Genomic DNA, 19987 nt, shown 5'->3' on the forward strand with positions numbered 1-19987 from the left:
ACCTGGTAAAGCACCGAAAAGTCAACTTCACTTCCCCATACATCTCAGTAACTGCTTCTTTCAAGCCAATGAGGCTCACCTGGATCCATAGCCAGGATAATCCTCTGTGGAGTCATGTTGTCCTTGTGTGTGCTGAGTGGCCCTTACAGCCTCAGGTTTTAATATGTAAGGAGATTTTAACCTTGAAAACAGTTAAGTAATGAATGAATGATTTAGTTTTAAAAATTGAATAAGAAAGTTTTTAATAGACATCTTTGATTTTTCTTGTTAGGCGCCCATCCTCAATTTAAGGGGCTTATCCCCGTGTGACAGGCAAAAATAGCCTATTAGCTGATATATGTGAAATATCAAAATCAATCAAGCCAACACATATTTTTTAAAAAAGATCCAGTTCAGGATGGGAGATTATAGTAATATAGTTTGAAGCTTTTGATATACAGACAATGGTGAGGTGGATGTGTGTGTGTGTGTGTCTCTCTCTCTCTCTCTCTCTCTCTCTCTCTCTCTCTCTCTCTCTCTCTCTCTCTCTCTCTCTCTCAGTGTGTGTGTATTTCTGAACATTTCTAGGTATGAATGAAACATGCTGTTTTTAGTGTGTACATACATAGTATATGAAGCAATGTTGGAAATTCTTTGGAAATATGGTTTGACATGAATATGTTTCTCATTGTTCTAAACGTCCATTTTTGCTAAATAATGCTTTCTGATCCAAATATTTTGTAATCTTCATAGAAGTGTATGTTATATTTAGTTTGAGACTTAGGTCCTCCCCGATGGCGCAGTGGTAGCATCGTTGCCTTGTAATCAAGGGGTCCCGGGTTCAATACCTGGTGGAGGCACATAGTGGTTCAGATCCCACTTTAAACTGTAGGTTCAGTCTCGATTAGCCTTACTGTGCATAAAGTGGGCTTAAAACACCAAATCAATCCAATCCAAATTAGTTTGAGAATTATATTTTAAGACCTATTGAATATCATTCATATTTGAATTGTCTTGCGGATGGGTAATCCATTTTCATCTCAATTAGTAACAGTATATTTACAAAGTCCACTTACTTATTACTTTCTTTCCAAATCAATTTTCAGGTATTAGAATTAGCTGTGTAGTAGATAAAACATCCTTAGAACAAAAAAATAAATGTGCCAATATGGGCTGCCTAAACTTTGTGTTTGTGTGTATGTATAATTCTCATGTTGCATGTATGTATATGATTGAATTGTATTGATGGACACAGTGGAGATTGTGTTTTGTGGTAAATTTCTCCCTCTGTGAATTTGTTGCAAATGAAATAGAAAAAAATCTATAGAAAAGTTGAACAAAATATCTTTATATAACAAGTTTTATTTTTCATTGTTCTTTAGTGCTTATTAGTGCATACAGGATGTTATGTGCTCATTTCTTCTTTTGTATTTTATGACATGTAGTATTTTGGATACCTCTAATCTCGTTGTCTTTATCCAGACGTGTGCATGTTAACATTAAACTGTTGTTTGTATAAAATATATAAACCTGGATAGGAATCCTTTCGTGACAAAAACACAGTTTTAACTGTGATTTTAATGTTGCTTGAAAAGTGCTATTGTTGAATAAAGTATAACACATTTTTAAAATTCTGGGTTAATTTCATTCTTTTCAAAGTGGGATCAAAAAGATTCAATGTAAACTACGACTCAAACACTCCTAATATGTGCTACTATTTTGTTAAGATCTATATGGTTCCTGCACTGAGGTTTCATCTGTGGAACTTGCTGAGGGGAGGGGGGGGGTATTTTAATGTTATTGCCATGGCAGAGTGGTTAGCATAGCATGGTACGGTGACAGAAGTCATGGGTTTGAATCCTGGCATAGGTAAGGGTGTTCTTTGCGAGTGTCGCTTCATCATATCATTACTTACCATCATTGTCGCGATTAGCCAAAGCAGTGTTAAATAACACTTTTACCAATCCTATATCCTGTACCTATGGAGAGTTCGACGTGGTTATGATTTATACATAACCTAAACGTGAGCAGCCTGAGGAAGGGAACAGTTGCATCCCGAAACGTCACAGTAGTTACCTAGATACTCGCAAAATGTAAGTTTTATATATATATATATATATTAGCAGTTAAAAGAAATACAGATTTTTTAAAAAGACTTCTATTCATGCAAGCATATTTTCTCCCCTTTGCAACTGAGAACCAATAGTTGCATTCGATGTCAATGACAAATCATCCACGTGGAACTCGCACAAGCAATAAATGGCCATTTAGTATATAATTTACGTGATTTTTACTAAATTTGCAACATGTTTAAATATTTAATACGTCCAGCACCTGAGATTTATTATTTATTCAAATATTAAATACATGCATTTTCCAAAACCGACGTTTTGCTGTTCATTATTGGACAATTGGCAACATCACAGGCACAGTAGCCACATGTCTGGATTTGCCACGTTGCCAAATGTATTTCTTTGACCCAAGATCAGGATTTGATCTAAGATTGACAGTTAGCTTTATACAATATGATAGAAGCTTGATCTTAGTTCATTCCTGGATTGTAAGTCAAATCTGATCTCCAATTAGTGATGTTTATACAACCGGCCCTAAGTGTATCTGGAAGGGGGAGGGAGTGGCTGTTCAGTGTCATGACTGAAATTGCTAATTGGTAGATATTTTGATGTTGCTCTCTTACCCTGTAAGAGAGAGAATCCTACATAAAGATTGACCATTAAATCTGGGGGAGTAGTAGTGTCAGTGATGTAATTTTCATTGTTCATTTGTCAATATCATACATTGTTTCTAAGCTAGAAGTAAACTGCTTATATGTTTAGCATTTTCTTCATTACTGTATTTTTAATTAGTAAAAAATAAATGGAAACAGGGGTGCAAAAGTGTATTACTAACATAGAAGAACTATAGTTGCTGAAAATATCAAGGTATCGAAACTGAAAACATCCAAATATCTTGACAAGAGAACAGAATAAGTAATATGGTCAAGTAGAAGATTTTTACTACTTTAGTAATATTTGTGTGTAGCCATATAAATTATTACATATGTATTTTTAAAAAAATATCTGGGGGATTAGTTTGATTCCAGGGGAGAAATACATAGAAATTTCAGCCAAAATTGCAGACAACCAGAACCTGCCATTGTTCTAACAACTGAGCTACCGAGCCAGCCCTGGTTTCTCCTGATTTGTTGCTCTTGCTGTTTTACCTACATCTCTTGTCAGCAGGATCGGTTTCAATCCCTTTTGAAACACACTTGATGTCTACAGTGCCTAGTTTCTTAAGGCATGAAGATGGAAATTACCTTGCTGTTTGGTACACCACATAGACATATGTGTGTGTCACACAGCAAGGTAATTTCCATGCCTACGCCTGGAGGAACTAGGCACCATCAACATTGATGTACTTCAATAGGTAACAGATCCCGTTGCGGCAACACTGACAATTCCACACAGGTAAAACCTGGTAGAGTATTAGTGGCACGGTATACTAGACACCAGGTTTAGAGTCCTGGTTTAGCCTGCATTTTCTGCTGAAATTTCCACAAACCATAAAATGTGTCTCCAAATGGTGAACAGTAATAAAAAAGGGCATTTCACAGTCTGGCAGCTAAGTCCCGAATAATTGGCTTTTTGATTCAAGCAAGACTTGCTACAGTTAATAAAGTAACCAAATGCCTCTCTGAACAATAATAATTGACAACTGCTTTAAAATAGTATTCTACAACAAAGTCAATTCATTCAAAACTGGTCTGACAGACCCCTCCATAGTTGTTGTGTGATCATCAATGTCTTTAGTATTCGAGGCTTAACTTTACTACAAACTTTTGATATAGATTCTGGGAGTTTGTGTTTACGCACGAGTATTAAAATAGAAAGTAAATAAGGTAAATATTGTGTCTGGAATGAACCAAAGGGGAGGGAGGGGGCAAATTATTATCCCTATGTCTGTGATAAAACAAACAGAGTGGTCACAAAGTGGGCGTAGCCCCTTCATTTTTGACACTACGGTGGTTGTGGTTGAATGATTGATATGAACACATATTTGATAGTTTCAAGAGTCCAGAACATGGGTATGGAGACAGTCATTTTTGTAGCACAGCCTAATTCTGCACATTGTTCCGACACACTTCGAGTTGCAAGTGTGTCATTTACCTGAATACGACCCTTTCCCGGTCAGTGGATTGGAAGCGGATATGAAGACTACCCAGCTCCCTTAGCCTGGCCTCCAAGACTTCACCTCTGGGGGTTCATAAATGACAAGTGTCGTAAATAACCGATATCACACAATGCATGAGTTACAAGCAGCTGTGGAAGATGCCTTCACTCCACATTATCTCAGACAGAATATTGCGCAGAATTCAGCTGTGCTACAAAAATGGCTGTCTCCATACCGATGTTCCGGACTCTTGAAACTATCAAGTATGTGTTCATATCAATCATTCAACCATAACCATCATAGTGTCAAAAATAAATGGGGGTATGCCCACTTTGCGACCACTCTGTATAGTCACAACTAAAGACCATTTAACCATTCACCATATTTATGCCTTCGTTTTGCACAATGTTTAGACAGCTGTATGATGATGTACTTGGTATGTGTCAAAAGTTCAAGATTTGAAACAAGACTTAACAATTTGGAGGATAGTGGTAACATCGTCACCTTTTAATCAAGGGGTCCTAAGTTTGATCCACAGTGGAGACACTGGTTCTGATAAAACTTTAAACAAAGTCCAATCCCAATTAACCTTTCTGTGCATAAAGTAGACTTAAACTAAACTCAACATTTAACACCACCAGAACAAAACCATCCTGAGAAAAAACATAGGATTCAAAAAATAAGTAAATGATAGTAGTCCAGGGAAATTGCATGTGTGTATCTTTGAAGTCAAATGAAAATGCATCCAATTTGAGATGGTACCAAACAAAAGCAGCTTAGCAGGTCTTGATCATTATGAAGCAGTTATCAAGTTTTGAGTGCATCCACGTAACTGAACATAATTAATTTATCATGTTTAAAAACTGGAATATATTTTTTAGTGAATCACAAAATTCATAACCTGCAAACATAGCAACTTTATGCATTTACTTATAAGTAAATTAATGCAGAATATTTACATGGAAATAGTTAACAAGCAGACAAAATTAGTTTGTTCTTAAATCATTTATTTTTATCTCAATAAAATAATCTACATAAAAATCAATATGCTTTTAACAACTTTCTATTCTTTTTACAGTAGAAAAAGTTTTACAAAATAATAATTAAAATACCTACTTTGGCAAAATATAACATTCAGTATGCAATGTCTTTACACCACCACCCTAAACATACATAACAAATTCATAACATTCATATATTATATCTGATATGGTCACAGAAGTACAATCTGTTGCCTGTGAAAATATATTTAAAAGCACTGCTATAATATATGCTAAACTGGAAATAACCTCATTCACTTGCTTTTGCTGCGTGGGCAATGAAATAATTCTTCAAGCTTTCCTGGTTGTGAATAATCAAGAGGTTCTCTTGGGATATCGGTTAGGTTAGTTCCAGATATGCTTCCAAGCTTTTGAGAGCTATTGCCACTCTCATCTTCATTCCCAGATCCTTAATTACATAGCTAATGGTTTTGCAAAGTGAATTTTGTTCTGTTTTGCTAGTTTCAATTGCAATAAATTATGGATCCTTAATTCTTCCTCCAATATATTTAAAATAATTGTAATATAAAATACAGAGCATTCCCTGACATTCGCTACGAGACTCGGCAGCAAGCTGCCTGGCATCAGCGTTTGTCTTTCCCGGTGAATGGGTCCGCGACAGTCGCTAGAGTCAGCTACTAAAATTACAGTTTTCATATTGTGTACTAACCTTGACTACAGAAGGTGTTGAAAATGATGTCCCTCTGCTGCAACACATTCCTGGCATCTCTGAAGGAAATTGGCACTTACACGTGCAAGTTCTACTACTGTAATTCTCCCGATTTTTCGTACAATACTCTTTCAATTCACGGATGGTGTGTGGATTGTCTTTGTATACTTTATTTCACCATTTTTCTTTCCACTTTTATTCAGAACTAACCCTGTTACTCTAAACTTTTTTTACAAGGTTTAATATAAGAGACTGTCACGGACAAGTGCTGATGCCAGGCTGCTTGCCACCGAGTCTCGTAGCGAATGTCAGGGAATGCTCTGTATATGTATGCATGGATGAGGTTTCAATTACAGCCGCACCTATTCTTCTTTCCAACCACCTCATTTCATAAGATTATCATGGGAACCTGTCTGCTAATCATATTTAACCAAATGTCTAGGAATTGGGAATAAAATCAATTCCAGTCTGGTAGAGAAAATCAGCAAGTGTATATGGGTTCTGGACCGTAAAGAACCTTTTTATCTTTTAAAGTATTTCAATTTGGTCCTGAAACCTTTCAGTACTCAAATGAAACACAACTTGGACTAAATTTAAATTGTGCAAGAGAAAAGGTTCTGGTCCTGTTACGGAACCCATTAGAATTTATGGGTTCCGGGACCTTTAAAAACCCTGTATTTAACCTCATAAATGTAACTCAGCAAGCAAACTATTATTATCTTCTTATGTGGTGTAAAAATAACTAGAATTAATTTACAATTCCCTACAGCAACATATTGCCAATTCCATTTAAAGTAATTGGTGTTTCTTAATTATGATAAATTAATGTGCCATATGATGATGCATTTGTAATTAGACTTTTTGAATGGCCAAGAGCCTATAGTTTCCCATCTACTGTTTCAGTTTCAATGCTGGAAGTAGCTACTCACAAAAAAACTTCAATTACATTGGCAGATTAATGTGTCAGATATAGCACAATATACGAGATTCAACTCATGGCACACTTTGTATATTTGATGAAGAAAATTTATACCTTCCACAAAGAAGAATTGAAAGCCCACTAGCACAGAAAAATAGAATAACTTTGTAGTATTTACATACAATACGTAAGGCACATTACGTTGTTTTCTAGTTTAAAAAATAAGCATCAAGCTCTATATTCTAGATATATTTCTTCTTTCCAGTCTTTTAAATAAAAACATTCATAAAAATATGTTATCTAAATATGGACAGTATTCTTCACCTTTTCATTAACAGTCATATAAATCACACTTCATACGATAAGGTTATGTAGGGGATGGAATGAATGCACTGCATGAACAATAAATAATGCATATACTCTTATGTGATCAGAAGTATCCGGACACCCACCTGAAAATAAAGTACAAGTTTGGGCAACCCTCCATCGGGAACACTGGCAGTCAATCCAGTGTTGGCCCACCCTTGCCCTTGATGACAGCATTCACTCTCACAGGCATACTTTCAATCAGGTGCCGGAAAGTTTCCTGAGGAATGGCAGGCCATTCCTTGCAGAGCGCCAAAATGAGAAGAGGTATTGATGTGAATCGGTGTGGTCTAGCACGAAGTCGGCATTCCAAAACATCCCAGAGATGTTCTATGTGATTCAAATCAGGACTCTGTGCAGGCCAGTCTCATTAGTGGGATGATGATGTCGTCAAACCACTCCCCCCACAAGCCCTGCAGTATGGACGGGTGCTCGGTCGTGTTGCAAGACACAATGGTCATCCCCGAACTGGTCTTCGACGGTAGGCAGTATGAAAGCTTGTGCCGTAACATTGCAATATAAAGCAACAAGGAGGCCAAGCCCCATCCAGGAGAAACATGACCACACTGTAACCCCACCACCTCCGAATTTCACTGTCGGCACTATACAGGCTGGTAGATGCCGTTCACCAGGCATTCCCCACACCTTACCATCTGATCGCCACATTGTGTACTGTGATTCATCAATTTTTGGGGGGGGAAAACTGATTTTTTCCCCCAAGTGTTTCAAATCAATGAAAATACATTACTTAGCTGCATTTATCTTATTTCATAGCTTTCATTTATCTCTCTACTGTAAAAAGATGCCCATATCTAAATTTAAAGGACAACTTTGAACATGGAATTCATAGCTAGACATAACCAGTTTGCAAAAATGACAGCTTTTTTGAATTGATAGTTGTGGGATCCAAACCACTGCACAATATCCCTCCACCGTGTATCGAACCTGGGATTCCTTGATTACAACGCCACGTTGTTACCACTACGCCATGGGGAGGCACTTTTCAAATTATACGCGACACACTTGCTACATCTTTTAACACACTTAATCCTTGCCTTATCCATTCATCAATTTCGTCATCATCACTCATCCACATCTTCGCAAATTAGCCAAAAGTGGCACAATATGCGAAGTAAAATCAATCCAATCAAATCAAGGTATAATTTGACTTAATGGCCACTAAACTTGGTCATGGAACAAGATGTGGTGCATTTTGGCCACCTAGTGTAGTGGTTCTAAACCGTTGTGAGGCCTCAGCATGGTAAATTAATTTTATAAAAGTCAATGCCTTGCTCAAAACATTCTAATTTCTATTTTTGTTTTAACTTTATACATTAATATGCACCCTTGAAATTAAGTATTAATAAATAATGGAATATGATATATGTCTAGGCTTGACAAATTTAAAATTTCATTAAAAATACTTGGCAACCATTTGATTTAATTAACTGTCATGCCTGGTATATTCATGCCAGGGCCTGGTACCGGGCCACAACCTGCCAGTTACTCCTCCATTAAGGAGATACAGTTAAGCACCATGTGTGCATTTATTTGAATATCGTCGGAAGGGTCAATGCTACTGAAAAAAAACGTAGGGTACAAGAGAGTATGAACTTCTCATTTCACATAGGGGGGGTACAAGATAGTATGAATTTCTCGTTTCACATATGGCAGGTCGAAGCTTTTTTCAAAGTTGATTATTAAGCTAGATACGACCTGTAAAAAATATGACTAATAAGAATTTTCGGACTCCCATGTATTCCTTATGGGGAATCAACTTCAAAATCAAGTTACAGTTAATCAAATGGGGAGTTTCGACTTTTCTGCTAGGCAATCACTTCTTCAAACTGCCCTCTTCTCATTGATATAATTTTCTATTCCATTGGAAGTTTGATATTCCCAAGATAAATAAAAACAATACTCCCACATGCCCAATGCATTTCTCCTTGCCTCCTGGCAGTGTTGCCTAACTCCACACCACCTATAAGCCTTAATGGCATGGTGCAAAAGCATAGGGGAATACTTTACTTATTTTTACAATTTACATATGATTGTAGTACTCTGAAACATACAATGCTGTTCCCAGGAACTAAACAGATGAAATCTGGACTAACATAATATATAATTTAATGTTGCAGGTTGGACAGAAGACAGAATTATTTACGGATAAGTAAAGGGAAAGGGTAACATTTCAGAATAATTATAAAAAAAATAGTCACCCTATAACTGAACTTGGAAGAACTTCATATTTACAATAAAACTATCTAAATATTACCTTACCACCTTACCATCACCTTATCACCTTTTCCATAAAAATAAAATGCACGCAAACAAGACATGGATATTTTCAGTTATAAATGTTATAACAACAAAAAAAAAGAATAGGCTATAGGAAAATTATGACCAATATTCATAACACACAACGGAATGTGACAAATTAACAAAGTAGGAGAACCCAAATTACCTCAGAAAAATATAGAAAAAATCAACAAATCTAAATGTGATGATATAAAACTGTGAATAGATTAAGTATAATATAAAGTATTTCTAAATATTTTGTTAATAGGAGACCATGGTAATAATAATAAACATGTAAAAGTTTATGCTTGTCTTTCACTACAATTGTTTGGAAAACATTCAGTGACTTTTTAAACCCATAATAAACACAATGGTATTAAGATGTGATGTAACAATATTTAACAGCCTTAAATTATGTTAAATAAATTTTTTTTACAGAAATAGAGACTTCATAAAGGTAATAAATATGTAGCATCATATCTGTTAAAAAAAAATATATGTTAATTGATGTCACAAGCTTTTATAATTTTCAATTAGAAAATTGTGTGGTTTCCAAGATCTTCAATGAGACCGCTACACAATAAAAAATGAAAACCAGATAATCACGGTAGACTTAGGGTTACCAGATCGCTATAAGGAAAAAGTAGGACATAATGTCCCACAATGTAGGACTTTAAGTCAAAATATAGGACACAAAACATTCACAATAAATAATACACATTTCTAGAACACGTTAGAAATTAATCTAAAATTTACACTTTTCACCTTTAAAAAAATATTATTTCTTAATGAATTCTTAAATGAAAATTTTCAAAATTTGTAATCAATACTAAACAATACACGTCTCACTACACATGTTTTAACTTGTACTTCTCAGACGAGCCAATTTTTATCAGAATGTCAGGTTTAGTCAAAATATATTTATGAGACTCAACAATCAAACTTTTTGCAGACTTTTTGAAAAAAATATATATATATATATATTTCTCCCAAGACTCCGTTGTACTGATGGTAGTGAAAGTACTCTCATTATGACCTGGAATGGTAAACAAATATTCAGCAATTACCATAATTTGAAATGGTTCCAGAAGTTTCATCTTGAGGATTTTTTAGTTCAACATCTTTGTTCTTTATACCCCCTGCAGGGGCCCTGCGTTACAATCAAAATATTGAATAAGAATGGGGGAAACCTTGTTCCATCAGTATAAACCCCAAGGCAAGAAATTTTCTCAGGCATTGAACAGTGACATCATCAGAATGTGGCCCAAAAAGCTTGTTCATTAAGTGCTTCCGTTTTTGTTCTAGCAGGAACTTTTCTTTTTGGACAATAACTGAATCAAAATAAATTTCACTATCAAATTAAGGAGTACAGTCCATAGACTTTTAACTTGCATGATTTCTCTTAGTTCAACTGAAACACGTATTTTCCCAATTAATATTGTTACACTCAAAATGTAGGACATTTATGATAATTAATTTTCAAATTCCTCCCGGATGCCGGACATAAGACTAAAATGTAGGACATGTCCGGGAAAACCCGTACGTCTGGTAACCCTAGGTAGACTCATTATATCTAAGCTTATGAACAACATTACTTAAAATTAATTTTATAATTTTTGCATTCAATTTAAAATATTTAACAAAAGTCAACATATGCTAAAAATGTAGTTGCAAAATTGAGTACAACTTATTAAAACTAAAGCTTTTGAATATAATAAAATTGTATACCTTATAATGTGTCAATGGTGTAAACTCACTTATTGTGAGGTCCTGGGTTCGATGCCCAGTGGAGGCACATAGTGGTTCGGATCCCACTTTAAACTGTATGTCCAGTCCTGATTAGCTTTACTGTGTATAAAGTGGACTTAAAACACCAACTCAATCAATCCTTTATTGTAAAGTCTAAGTGTTAGTGGAAGCACCATGCAATAGCAACCAGTTTGATTCTTGAAACGTTAAAAAAACGTTGAAGGACTTACTTTCTTTTCATTTAGATTATTTTACATTGCTTTTCTACCTGTTGGGTTAATTGTGCCAACGAAGATGAATGATGAACTGATGATGGGACAAACACATGTCTCACCCAGGTTTCGAACTGGGACTTCTGGCTTTATGCTTACCACTCTGCCACAGTGGTCAGGTTGTGTAATCAAGAGTATCTGCAGCATCTGGGACAGGGTGCAATAATTTGGGGGGGAGACTTGTGTCCCAATTTGTAATATTTTCTGGGTGCACCTATTTCAAATTTCTCATTCTTATTATTAGCAAAGGTTTATAACTAGGAATGTAGTAGCAATATTCACAAGTTAGAAACAAATGAAGTATCTCTTGAATTTTGTTTTCATTTTGTAAGTTATGTCAGTACAATGTACGACAAAACATACAATGAATGATATTCAGCGAACAACTTCCCCTACAATTCATTACATGAAATTGCACCTGCCGCCATATTTCCGGCACATAGATCAGGTAAGTATTGTGCATATGGTCTTTGCCGAAGTGATTCAAGGTATGATTATCATGATCATACGAGTAATGTGTACATATAAAATATCAGGAATTTTCTCACTGTAAGAAGGCTTCTCTTACACTTTCCATAACACCCAAAAATCTGTTTGCACATATTCAACTGTTCCTTTATTTAGTGGGCGAGGTTCAGTCGTGCACTGTGTTATGACATCAAATTGAATATCATCCTTTTACACTGACTCATATTTTTAAAAGAAAACTGTACAACATAATATGGCTAACTTATTGGCTAATTACTTCCGATAAAAAAAAATCATGCTGTATATGAAATTTCTTCTACAGAACCCGAAAAACAGGGTGACCCTGTATCAAGGCACCCAAATGTCAAGCTCACTTCCACATAGTACACCCTGGACTGCATTTTGCAGACTAAAAGAGGCTCTGTCGTCTGTACCGTATGGGATGTCAGTGTTGGCCATATATGTGTGTTATTGGTCCTTCCTTTCTTTCATCTTATTACCCATCATACTCGTCTACCTACACAATGAGACAAAAGTAGCGAAAGGCGAAGTAAAATAAATGAAAGGCTCAAGATTAAAACATGAACATTTTGAGTAGGGATGTGCCGAAGCCGATTACAGATGTATGAAAATCGGCCGAAATTGACACATCAGCATCGGAATCGGCAGACGTCTGGTTTATCCCGGACATGTCCTACATTGTAGCCTTATGTCCGGTGTCCAGGAGGAATTTGAAAAATATCGTAAATGTATTACATTTTGAGCATCATATAATATTAATTAAATTAGGGAAATACATAACAAAAAAAATCATGCAAGTTACAAGTCTATGGACTGCGCTTCCAAACTCGTTAGTGAAATTTATTTTGATTCAGTCATTGCCCAAAAAGAAAAGAAAAGTTTGTCCAGCTAGAAAACAAACGATCAAACGGAAGCAATTAATGAACAAAGTTTTCGGACCACTTTCTGATGATGTTACTATTCAATGCCTAAGCGGAATTTCTTGTCTTTGGGTTTATACTGATGAAATAAGGTGCTTCCCATTCTTATTCAATATTTTGATTGTAAAGCAGGGGTATAGAAAACAAAGTTATTCAGGGTGCCTGCCAGTCAAGAGAGTAATGGAAGTCAAGAAAAAGTAAAGAAATCAATAAAAAGGCAATAAATTATTCTTGTGGTCAAGAATGTTATCACAATGACTGATTTAGTTTATTTTACTTCACTTTTTCTACCCCTTTGGTTAATCGCGAAGATGAGGATGAATGGTGTTAAGATAAGATGGATGAAGGGACAGTCACAAACATATAGGGACAACAGACACAAACCCCACATATGATTATACTGGATGAGTTCAGACGCCAAAGGGTCCCGGGTTCAATACCCGGTGGAGAATCATAATGGTTCGGATCCCACTTAAAACACCAACTCAATCAATCAATCCAGATGCCAAAGCATCGATAGTCTGCCAAAAACAGTCCAGGATGCATTAATAGATAAAGCAGATCTAATTCTCTTCTTAAATAGTTACAGCTTCAATTTTCATCTAGGGGGTTTCATTAGATAAATATTTATTTTCTTAATTACGAATTTCCAACTTTACCTAAGTAGGGGTCGAATAAATAAATGTTAAGAAAAATGGGAAAAGTCTAGAAAAGTCCAGAAAATGTCAAGAATTCTGGATGTGTTATTTTGGTAGACACCCTGTTATTGAACTAAAAACTATCCAAGATGAAACTTTTGGAACCATTTCAAATTACGGTAATTGATGAATATTTGTTTGCCATTACAGGTCTTAGTGCAAATTTTGAGAGTGTACTTTCATTACCATCAGCACAACAGACTCACAAGAGAAATGCTTTCTTTCATAAAGTCTGTAAAATGTTTGGTACTGGTCTCTATAATTTCAAGACTTTGACTGTCCACTCTAACCTAAATATATTTTGACCATGATTTTGACTAAACCTGAAATTTTGAGAAAAATTGGCTCCTCTGAGAAGTATTATTTAAATCTTGTAGTAAGAGGTGCATTGTTTAGTATGATTGCAAGTTTTGAAAATTTGCTTTTAAGAATTCATTTTTTAAAACTGAAAAGTGTCATTTTTCAATTACTTTCTAACATGTTCTATAGACATATGTATTATTTATTGAAAATATTTTGTGTCCTACATTTTGGGACAGCATGTCCTACAATTCCCTTATAGCTATCTGGTAACCCTAGCCTAACCTAACAACGGGCCCGTTCCGAAAGTCACACGAGTTTAACGCGTTAAACGAGTTATGGCAACTGGCCATTTCGTGAGGTTCATTATGCTGTCCCAAAAGTCGCATTCCGTGCATCTCGTGCAAGAACGAGATTCACCAAACGCACGGGCCAGGAAGCTAGTTTGTTCAGTGAGAATCGTCTGCTGCCTGCAGACACCGTGGGTGCATGATGCACTAGTTCGGGAATTGTATTATAATTTTAACAGAGAGTGATATGAAGCAACATGCACAAGGTGAGTGTGCCTCAACTGTTCTTACAATGTGATTAAAATGAGTAACAGTATCCGCAGTAGAGTTTATTTCTGTCAGAAGGAAATGCTTTCCGCTGGACGCCATGCGGAAAATTGTTATAAACAAAACACTGCGCCTGCGCTTTCGTCTAGAGCGTCCCTCTGTAAAATAACTGGTTTCACCAGGTTCACAAGCCCAGTTACTTTCGTTCATTTCGTTATGACTTTCGGAACGCACCCAACGTAGGCACTTAGCCTAAAATTAAGAAGCCTTCTCCTGTGACGTCAGAACATAAGGTTGCTCAAGTGTTGTGCGATAAGTGAAACCCGTAAATCATGGTTTAATTGACACAGATTCAATGAAAATACAGGGTTGCCAAACAAAAAAATTAACACAGACTATGAAATATCGAGTACCAAAATGTGTTTTAAACACTTCTAAAAAAAACATGTTTAAAACACATTGTTTTAAACGTTTAAAACAATTGTAAAAAAAAACAAAGCCCTGTGTTTTAAACATTTAAAACAAAGTGTTTTAAACATGCCAACCCTGCTCCCCAGCCCTTCATACCACATCAATCAATAACCTGAAGAAAAAATGGTAAAATATAATTTTTCTGAAAGTTATAGGTTCAAGTTCTGGAATGAGTACTTGTTTGTGTGTGTGTGTGCCCTCATCAACTTTTCATTCTCATCCTAATGAGGAGGAAATCAATGTAAAATAAAACACAAAAATTGACACAATTTTTGTTTTTCTAAAGGAATGTGTTAGGTAATTTTAAGAATACTGCTTGTAAAAATAATGAAACAATTAAGGAAGACGTGCCTTTTGAACTTCTGAAAATCAACTGGGAAGGTGGGGGGAGGGGGGATCAATCCACGTCCTGGAACACAGTTGTTATATTTTCGTTTCTTACTCTGTACCAGGGGAATGAAACTTATGTAATGTATTCTGTGGCATTCGTCTGGTCTGCGAGTGGTTAGAACATCGTGCTACGATGCCATGGGTCCCAGGTTTGAATCCTGGCCTGGGCATGGATACTTGAGTGTTCATTCATCAATTTTATCGTATCATCACTCATACCCATCTTCGCCAATTAGCCAAAAGTGGCATAAAAAGCAAAGTAAAATGAAGCAAATCAATCGTCTGGTCTGCAACACTAGTGACATCTTAATAACAGTCAACACAATTTGTGCTTCCGTTACAAATTGTTTCATAGTTCTGAACTAGATGGCAGGCAAGTATCAATGGACAGTGATGCCAACCGTAATATACACTTGCTGATCCTAGTTAAAATAAATGTTCTTAGCACATCTACTGGAAAGCTTTCACAGGAAGATCTCCAGAACTTAGCAGTATTAACAATGCGTCCTTTTCCTTCCTGTGCAAACTCACAAGCCATCTTGTGAGTTTTGGGTTTAAGTCCACTTGATGCACAAATAGGCTAAATGGGACTTGCCCTTTTTTTATTTTTCTTAGAATATAGAATTCAACAGCTAACCCCAAGGTTCGAGCAAATGTTCACTTCGAGCACTGTCTCCACTGGGTATCGAACTCAATATACCTTGATTACATGTGACGAAGTTACCACTATGCCATTGGGGAGGAGAAAGTGTCTGATGCACCATGTATGCATTAAGTAACAAAAGATTTAACCTTTTTTTTGGGTTGAATAAAAAACAACAAATCTTATCAAGTGTTCACTTGAAATAGGTTCATCGAAATCTGAACCCTAGTTTCCAAGAAGACTATAGACTTCATAAAAAATTGATTATTAATTAGTATTAGTTGCAAGTTATAATATCTAACCGCTGGTATTTGCTGATTGTAATATGAAGCATTACACAACATTTCACATTGATATCTGTAGCATTTATCAAACTTTCTTGCATCCAGTGTTCAGCTCATTTTCTGTGGGGAGAGTTGGCAACACTAAATCAATGCTTGCAAGCATAGCTTTGATTTGAAATGATGTCTCGGTTTTGGAACGCATAAGCAACAGCAATGCACACTTATCGTAATCTATAGCTGCAAAAGAAGTTAATTATCTAGTGCTTGCATTGAAGGGATCATATTTACAGTAGGTTATTCTGGACGGTATATCTACCCATGATCACCCAATCCCCTTTCTCTGACTTTTGCAGCCTACCATCTAGCGTGACCACAGAGAAACAATTCAAGATCAGGGAACAAATAGTCAGATCGACTGCTCATAGATGTCACTAATCACCAGTTACCAAGGCCACAGAATATAACATGGACAGGTTTTTCGATTCTCTGTATGCATCGAAAACTACTTTATTCATTTCACTGGAGAAGGAGAACTGTTTTTATGGTGCTTCTTAATATGCTTGAACAGACCATTCTTAGTCTTGTATTTGAGCTCGCAGAAGTTGCAATGAAAGTTCTTTGAGTCAGAGTGTACAATTTCATGGTCTCTGATTCTCTTCTCAGTGGGAAATCTTTTAGTGCATACGTTGCAAGCGTATCGCAATGCACTCTTGTCACTGTGCTTCACTGCATTATGGTATTTTAGATTAGATTTTGAAGAAAATGCATCGCCGCAGGTCGCACACATGATATTCTTCAGATGAGATCTACAGTGCACAATAATGTGATTTCTGGATTTGAAACCAATGCCACATTCATTGCAGTGGTAGGGGCAATCTTTGTAATGCTGCTTCTGATGCTGAGCAAGATCAGAATTAACAGAGAACTCTGCAGAACAGGATTTGCAGCAATAACTCTTCTTAGCAGTATGTTTCTTCAAGTGATGCAAAAGTCCTGCTCTGTACTTAAACATTTTAGGACATAGAGCACATTTAAAATCTCTGCAATCTTCATGTGATGCCATGTGATTTACAAGCATGTTCTTGGCATAAAATGGCTTATTGCAAACTTCACAGCTGTAGGGCCATTTGCTGCTGTCTGTGTGGTTTGATCTAATATGGTTCTGGAGATTAACTTCACTGTAGAAGGACTTACCGCAAATAGTGCAATCAAACGTGCTTGTTTTATCGTGACGTTGCACGTGCATGCGTAAACTCTGTTTGTGTCTAAATCCTTCCCCACATTCATTGCAAAAGTAGCAATAAGCACCTGAATGTGTTCTGTAATGAATTTTTAAATGGGTACTTTGAGTAAAAGTGGCATGGCAGCATTTGCATTTGTAGGGCTTGGACCCAGCATGTAGGCGCATATGCGTTCTCATATATTCCTTTCTAAGGCGCTTACCACACACTTTGCAAGACTGGGTGATCTCTGAACTCTTAGCATGTACCTTCATGTGCAAAGTGAGATAGTCCTTCCTTGTAAATATTTTCCCACACTCGTGGCACCCAAAGCTTTCAGAATGTAGATGTACTGTCTTTATATGTGTCAATAGGATATTCTTGTCTGAAAAAGTTTGCTGGCAAAATTCACAAGTATATCTTTTCTTGGAATGTATCTTTCTTGTATGGTTTTTGAAATCTTGTTTCCTTTTGAAGAACTTCTTGCAAGTGTTACACCTGTATGGCCTTGCACTGCTGTGTATTTTCAAGTGTGTTGTGAGGTTGGAGTTCTGCGTAAAAGTTTTCCCACATACTTGACACATGAATGGATGCTCCCCAGTATGTGTTAGGATGTGAGTGCGAAGAATAGTGCTTCCAGAAAAAGGCTTATAACAATATCTGCACACAAACCTTTGTGTATGTACATATGTATGTGTAAGTAACTGTTGTGGACGTTTAAATGACTTGGCGCAATGACTGCACTTATACCTATGCACATTATGGTAATATTTCAATGTAGTCCTCGGTGAATACAATTTAGAGACTACTGTTGCTTGAGGAATGTCCTCCAGTTCTCTTTCTTGGATACAATTTGACTGTAACCTTTCTGGTGTGGAAGAATCCCTCTCAAGCCAAGCATCATCATCAGAAGCCCTTTAAATCATAAGAGAAACAAATTAGCTAAATTAAAAAAAAAAAATGAATATCAATACTTGAATGTTCAGTGTGGCTATTCAAAATTATTAACCCAGACCCCGATCGTCCTACATGTAGAACACCTATACTCAAAAAATTCTGGACGTAGTTCAAGAAACTACCAACAGATGGTGCCTACATCTCTACTTTGTGGAAGGTTTGTTGTAACAAATCGAGCTAGTGTTAGTTGTTTCACTGCCATTCCTGTTGTGTTATGCAAGATTGAAGTTGAGTAAACAGTCAGAAAATGGATAATTACCGCTTCAAATATGACAGGTAAGTCAAACACACATTATTAACAGTGCTTTTTAACTGGTGGCCTGATTATTTGTTTTAGTATATATCCAAGATGTCTATAAAGTTTTTGTAGTTTTGAGAACAACTGTCAAACAGGCTTGCCAACTGCTGAAAGTTAGGTGTCCTACATGAAGGACGCCAGGAACTTGGCTATCCTTTATCAATTGCAAGGAATCACTTAGTCTCTTTGAATTAATAGATATCAGATCTAAGAGCCTGTATACTTATGTACTATAAAAGTGACTGTATGTCTGTGTGTGTGGGAGGGGGGGGGGGAAGGAGGGTTAGAAATAACCTATGTTTATGTTTTTGCAAGCCAATAAGTCTTTCTTGGTAGAGAATTGTTACAAATTCGTTTGTTTTATATGTAATTCTTTTTATGCTTTTGGCTGAATATCACGTTTTTTGTTTCAGAGGGATTACTCTTCATACCATTATGAGTATGATTGAAAGGATGATGATGACATACCAGCCAATGGTGCTACCATTTGTCTTCAACCACCAGTCAAGTCCTGTGGTAACATCACGGATGAAGATTCAGGACAAGATGATAATGTTTCAATAAATCATCTTCCTGGTAGCCAACTGCGAGCAGCCGCCGAAATTCAAATTGAAGAGACTGGTGATCAACATTTAGAGGAATTTCAAGATTTGGCAACAGATGGAAAAGCTGCCACAGAAACTGTGGGAAGTGATGCGAGTGAATTGCCCTCCCCTCCTCCCGTGAAAACATGAAAGATCTGTTCATGGAAAAAATGTGATTTAGTTACAAATACACCTGTTTGGCCAGTGCAGTGTTTGGTTGAACATCAAGAGAGCCCTCTGGAGTTGTTTTGCTCAATATTTGATCAACAAGTGATAGACATGTTCGTTTCCTACAGCAACATGTATGCAGCTGCAAAGAACAGTCCTGCAGATATCACTTCAAACGAAATGAAGTGGTTTTTTTTGGAATTCTTCTCCTTAGTGGATATTAGGGTGTATCGAAAAAAACTTTTTTTTGAAATGTTAAGGTGGCTAGTACGGAAAAGTGGCCATTTGTGACCAAAAACACGTCTCATTTTTTTTCAGATGTTTTGGAGATCGTTTAGGTGGCGCGCATCGACCTTGAAGTTTTGATAGTGATTTGGTTATGCAACACGCACAACAATTTCACAAAAAATGTCATTATTTGGCTATTTCATGTCTTTTTTTCTGAATTATGATCATTTATTGTTTTGTTTATGGCAAATATGTTACATTCGTGCCTTAGGGGTGGTTTCCTATGCTGTTTACGTATGCTTTTGGTCAAAAATTGT

At 36.3% G+C, this 19987-nt stretch overlaps 1 protein-coding gene across 2 annotated transcripts in view; it reads right to left on the minus strand.

Annotated features, from left to right (window-relative positions):
* Positions 1-5186: 5186 nt before the first annotated feature.
* The window catches only part of LOC146000439 (uncharacterized), a 33696-nt gene continuing 18895 nt past the window's right edge, over positions 5187-19987 (minus strand). For both annotated transcript variants that reach the window (XM_083138074.1, XM_083138073.1), the window contains exon 3: positions 5187-18350. In XM_083138074.1, coding sequence (XP_082994200.1) covers positions 16727-18350 — 1624 coding nt within the window. In that variant the 3' untranslated portion in view covers positions 5187-16726. The remainder of the gene's footprint in view (positions 18351-19987) is intronic.

The sequence above is a fragment of the Lepisma saccharinum genome, chromosome 16, assembly GCF_977018435.1.
Source record: "Lepisma saccharinum chromosome 16, izLepSacc3.1, whole genome shotgun sequence".
Classification (NCBI taxonomy): Eukaryota; Metazoa; Arthropoda; class Insecta; order Zygentoma; family Lepismatidae; genus Lepisma; species Lepisma saccharinum.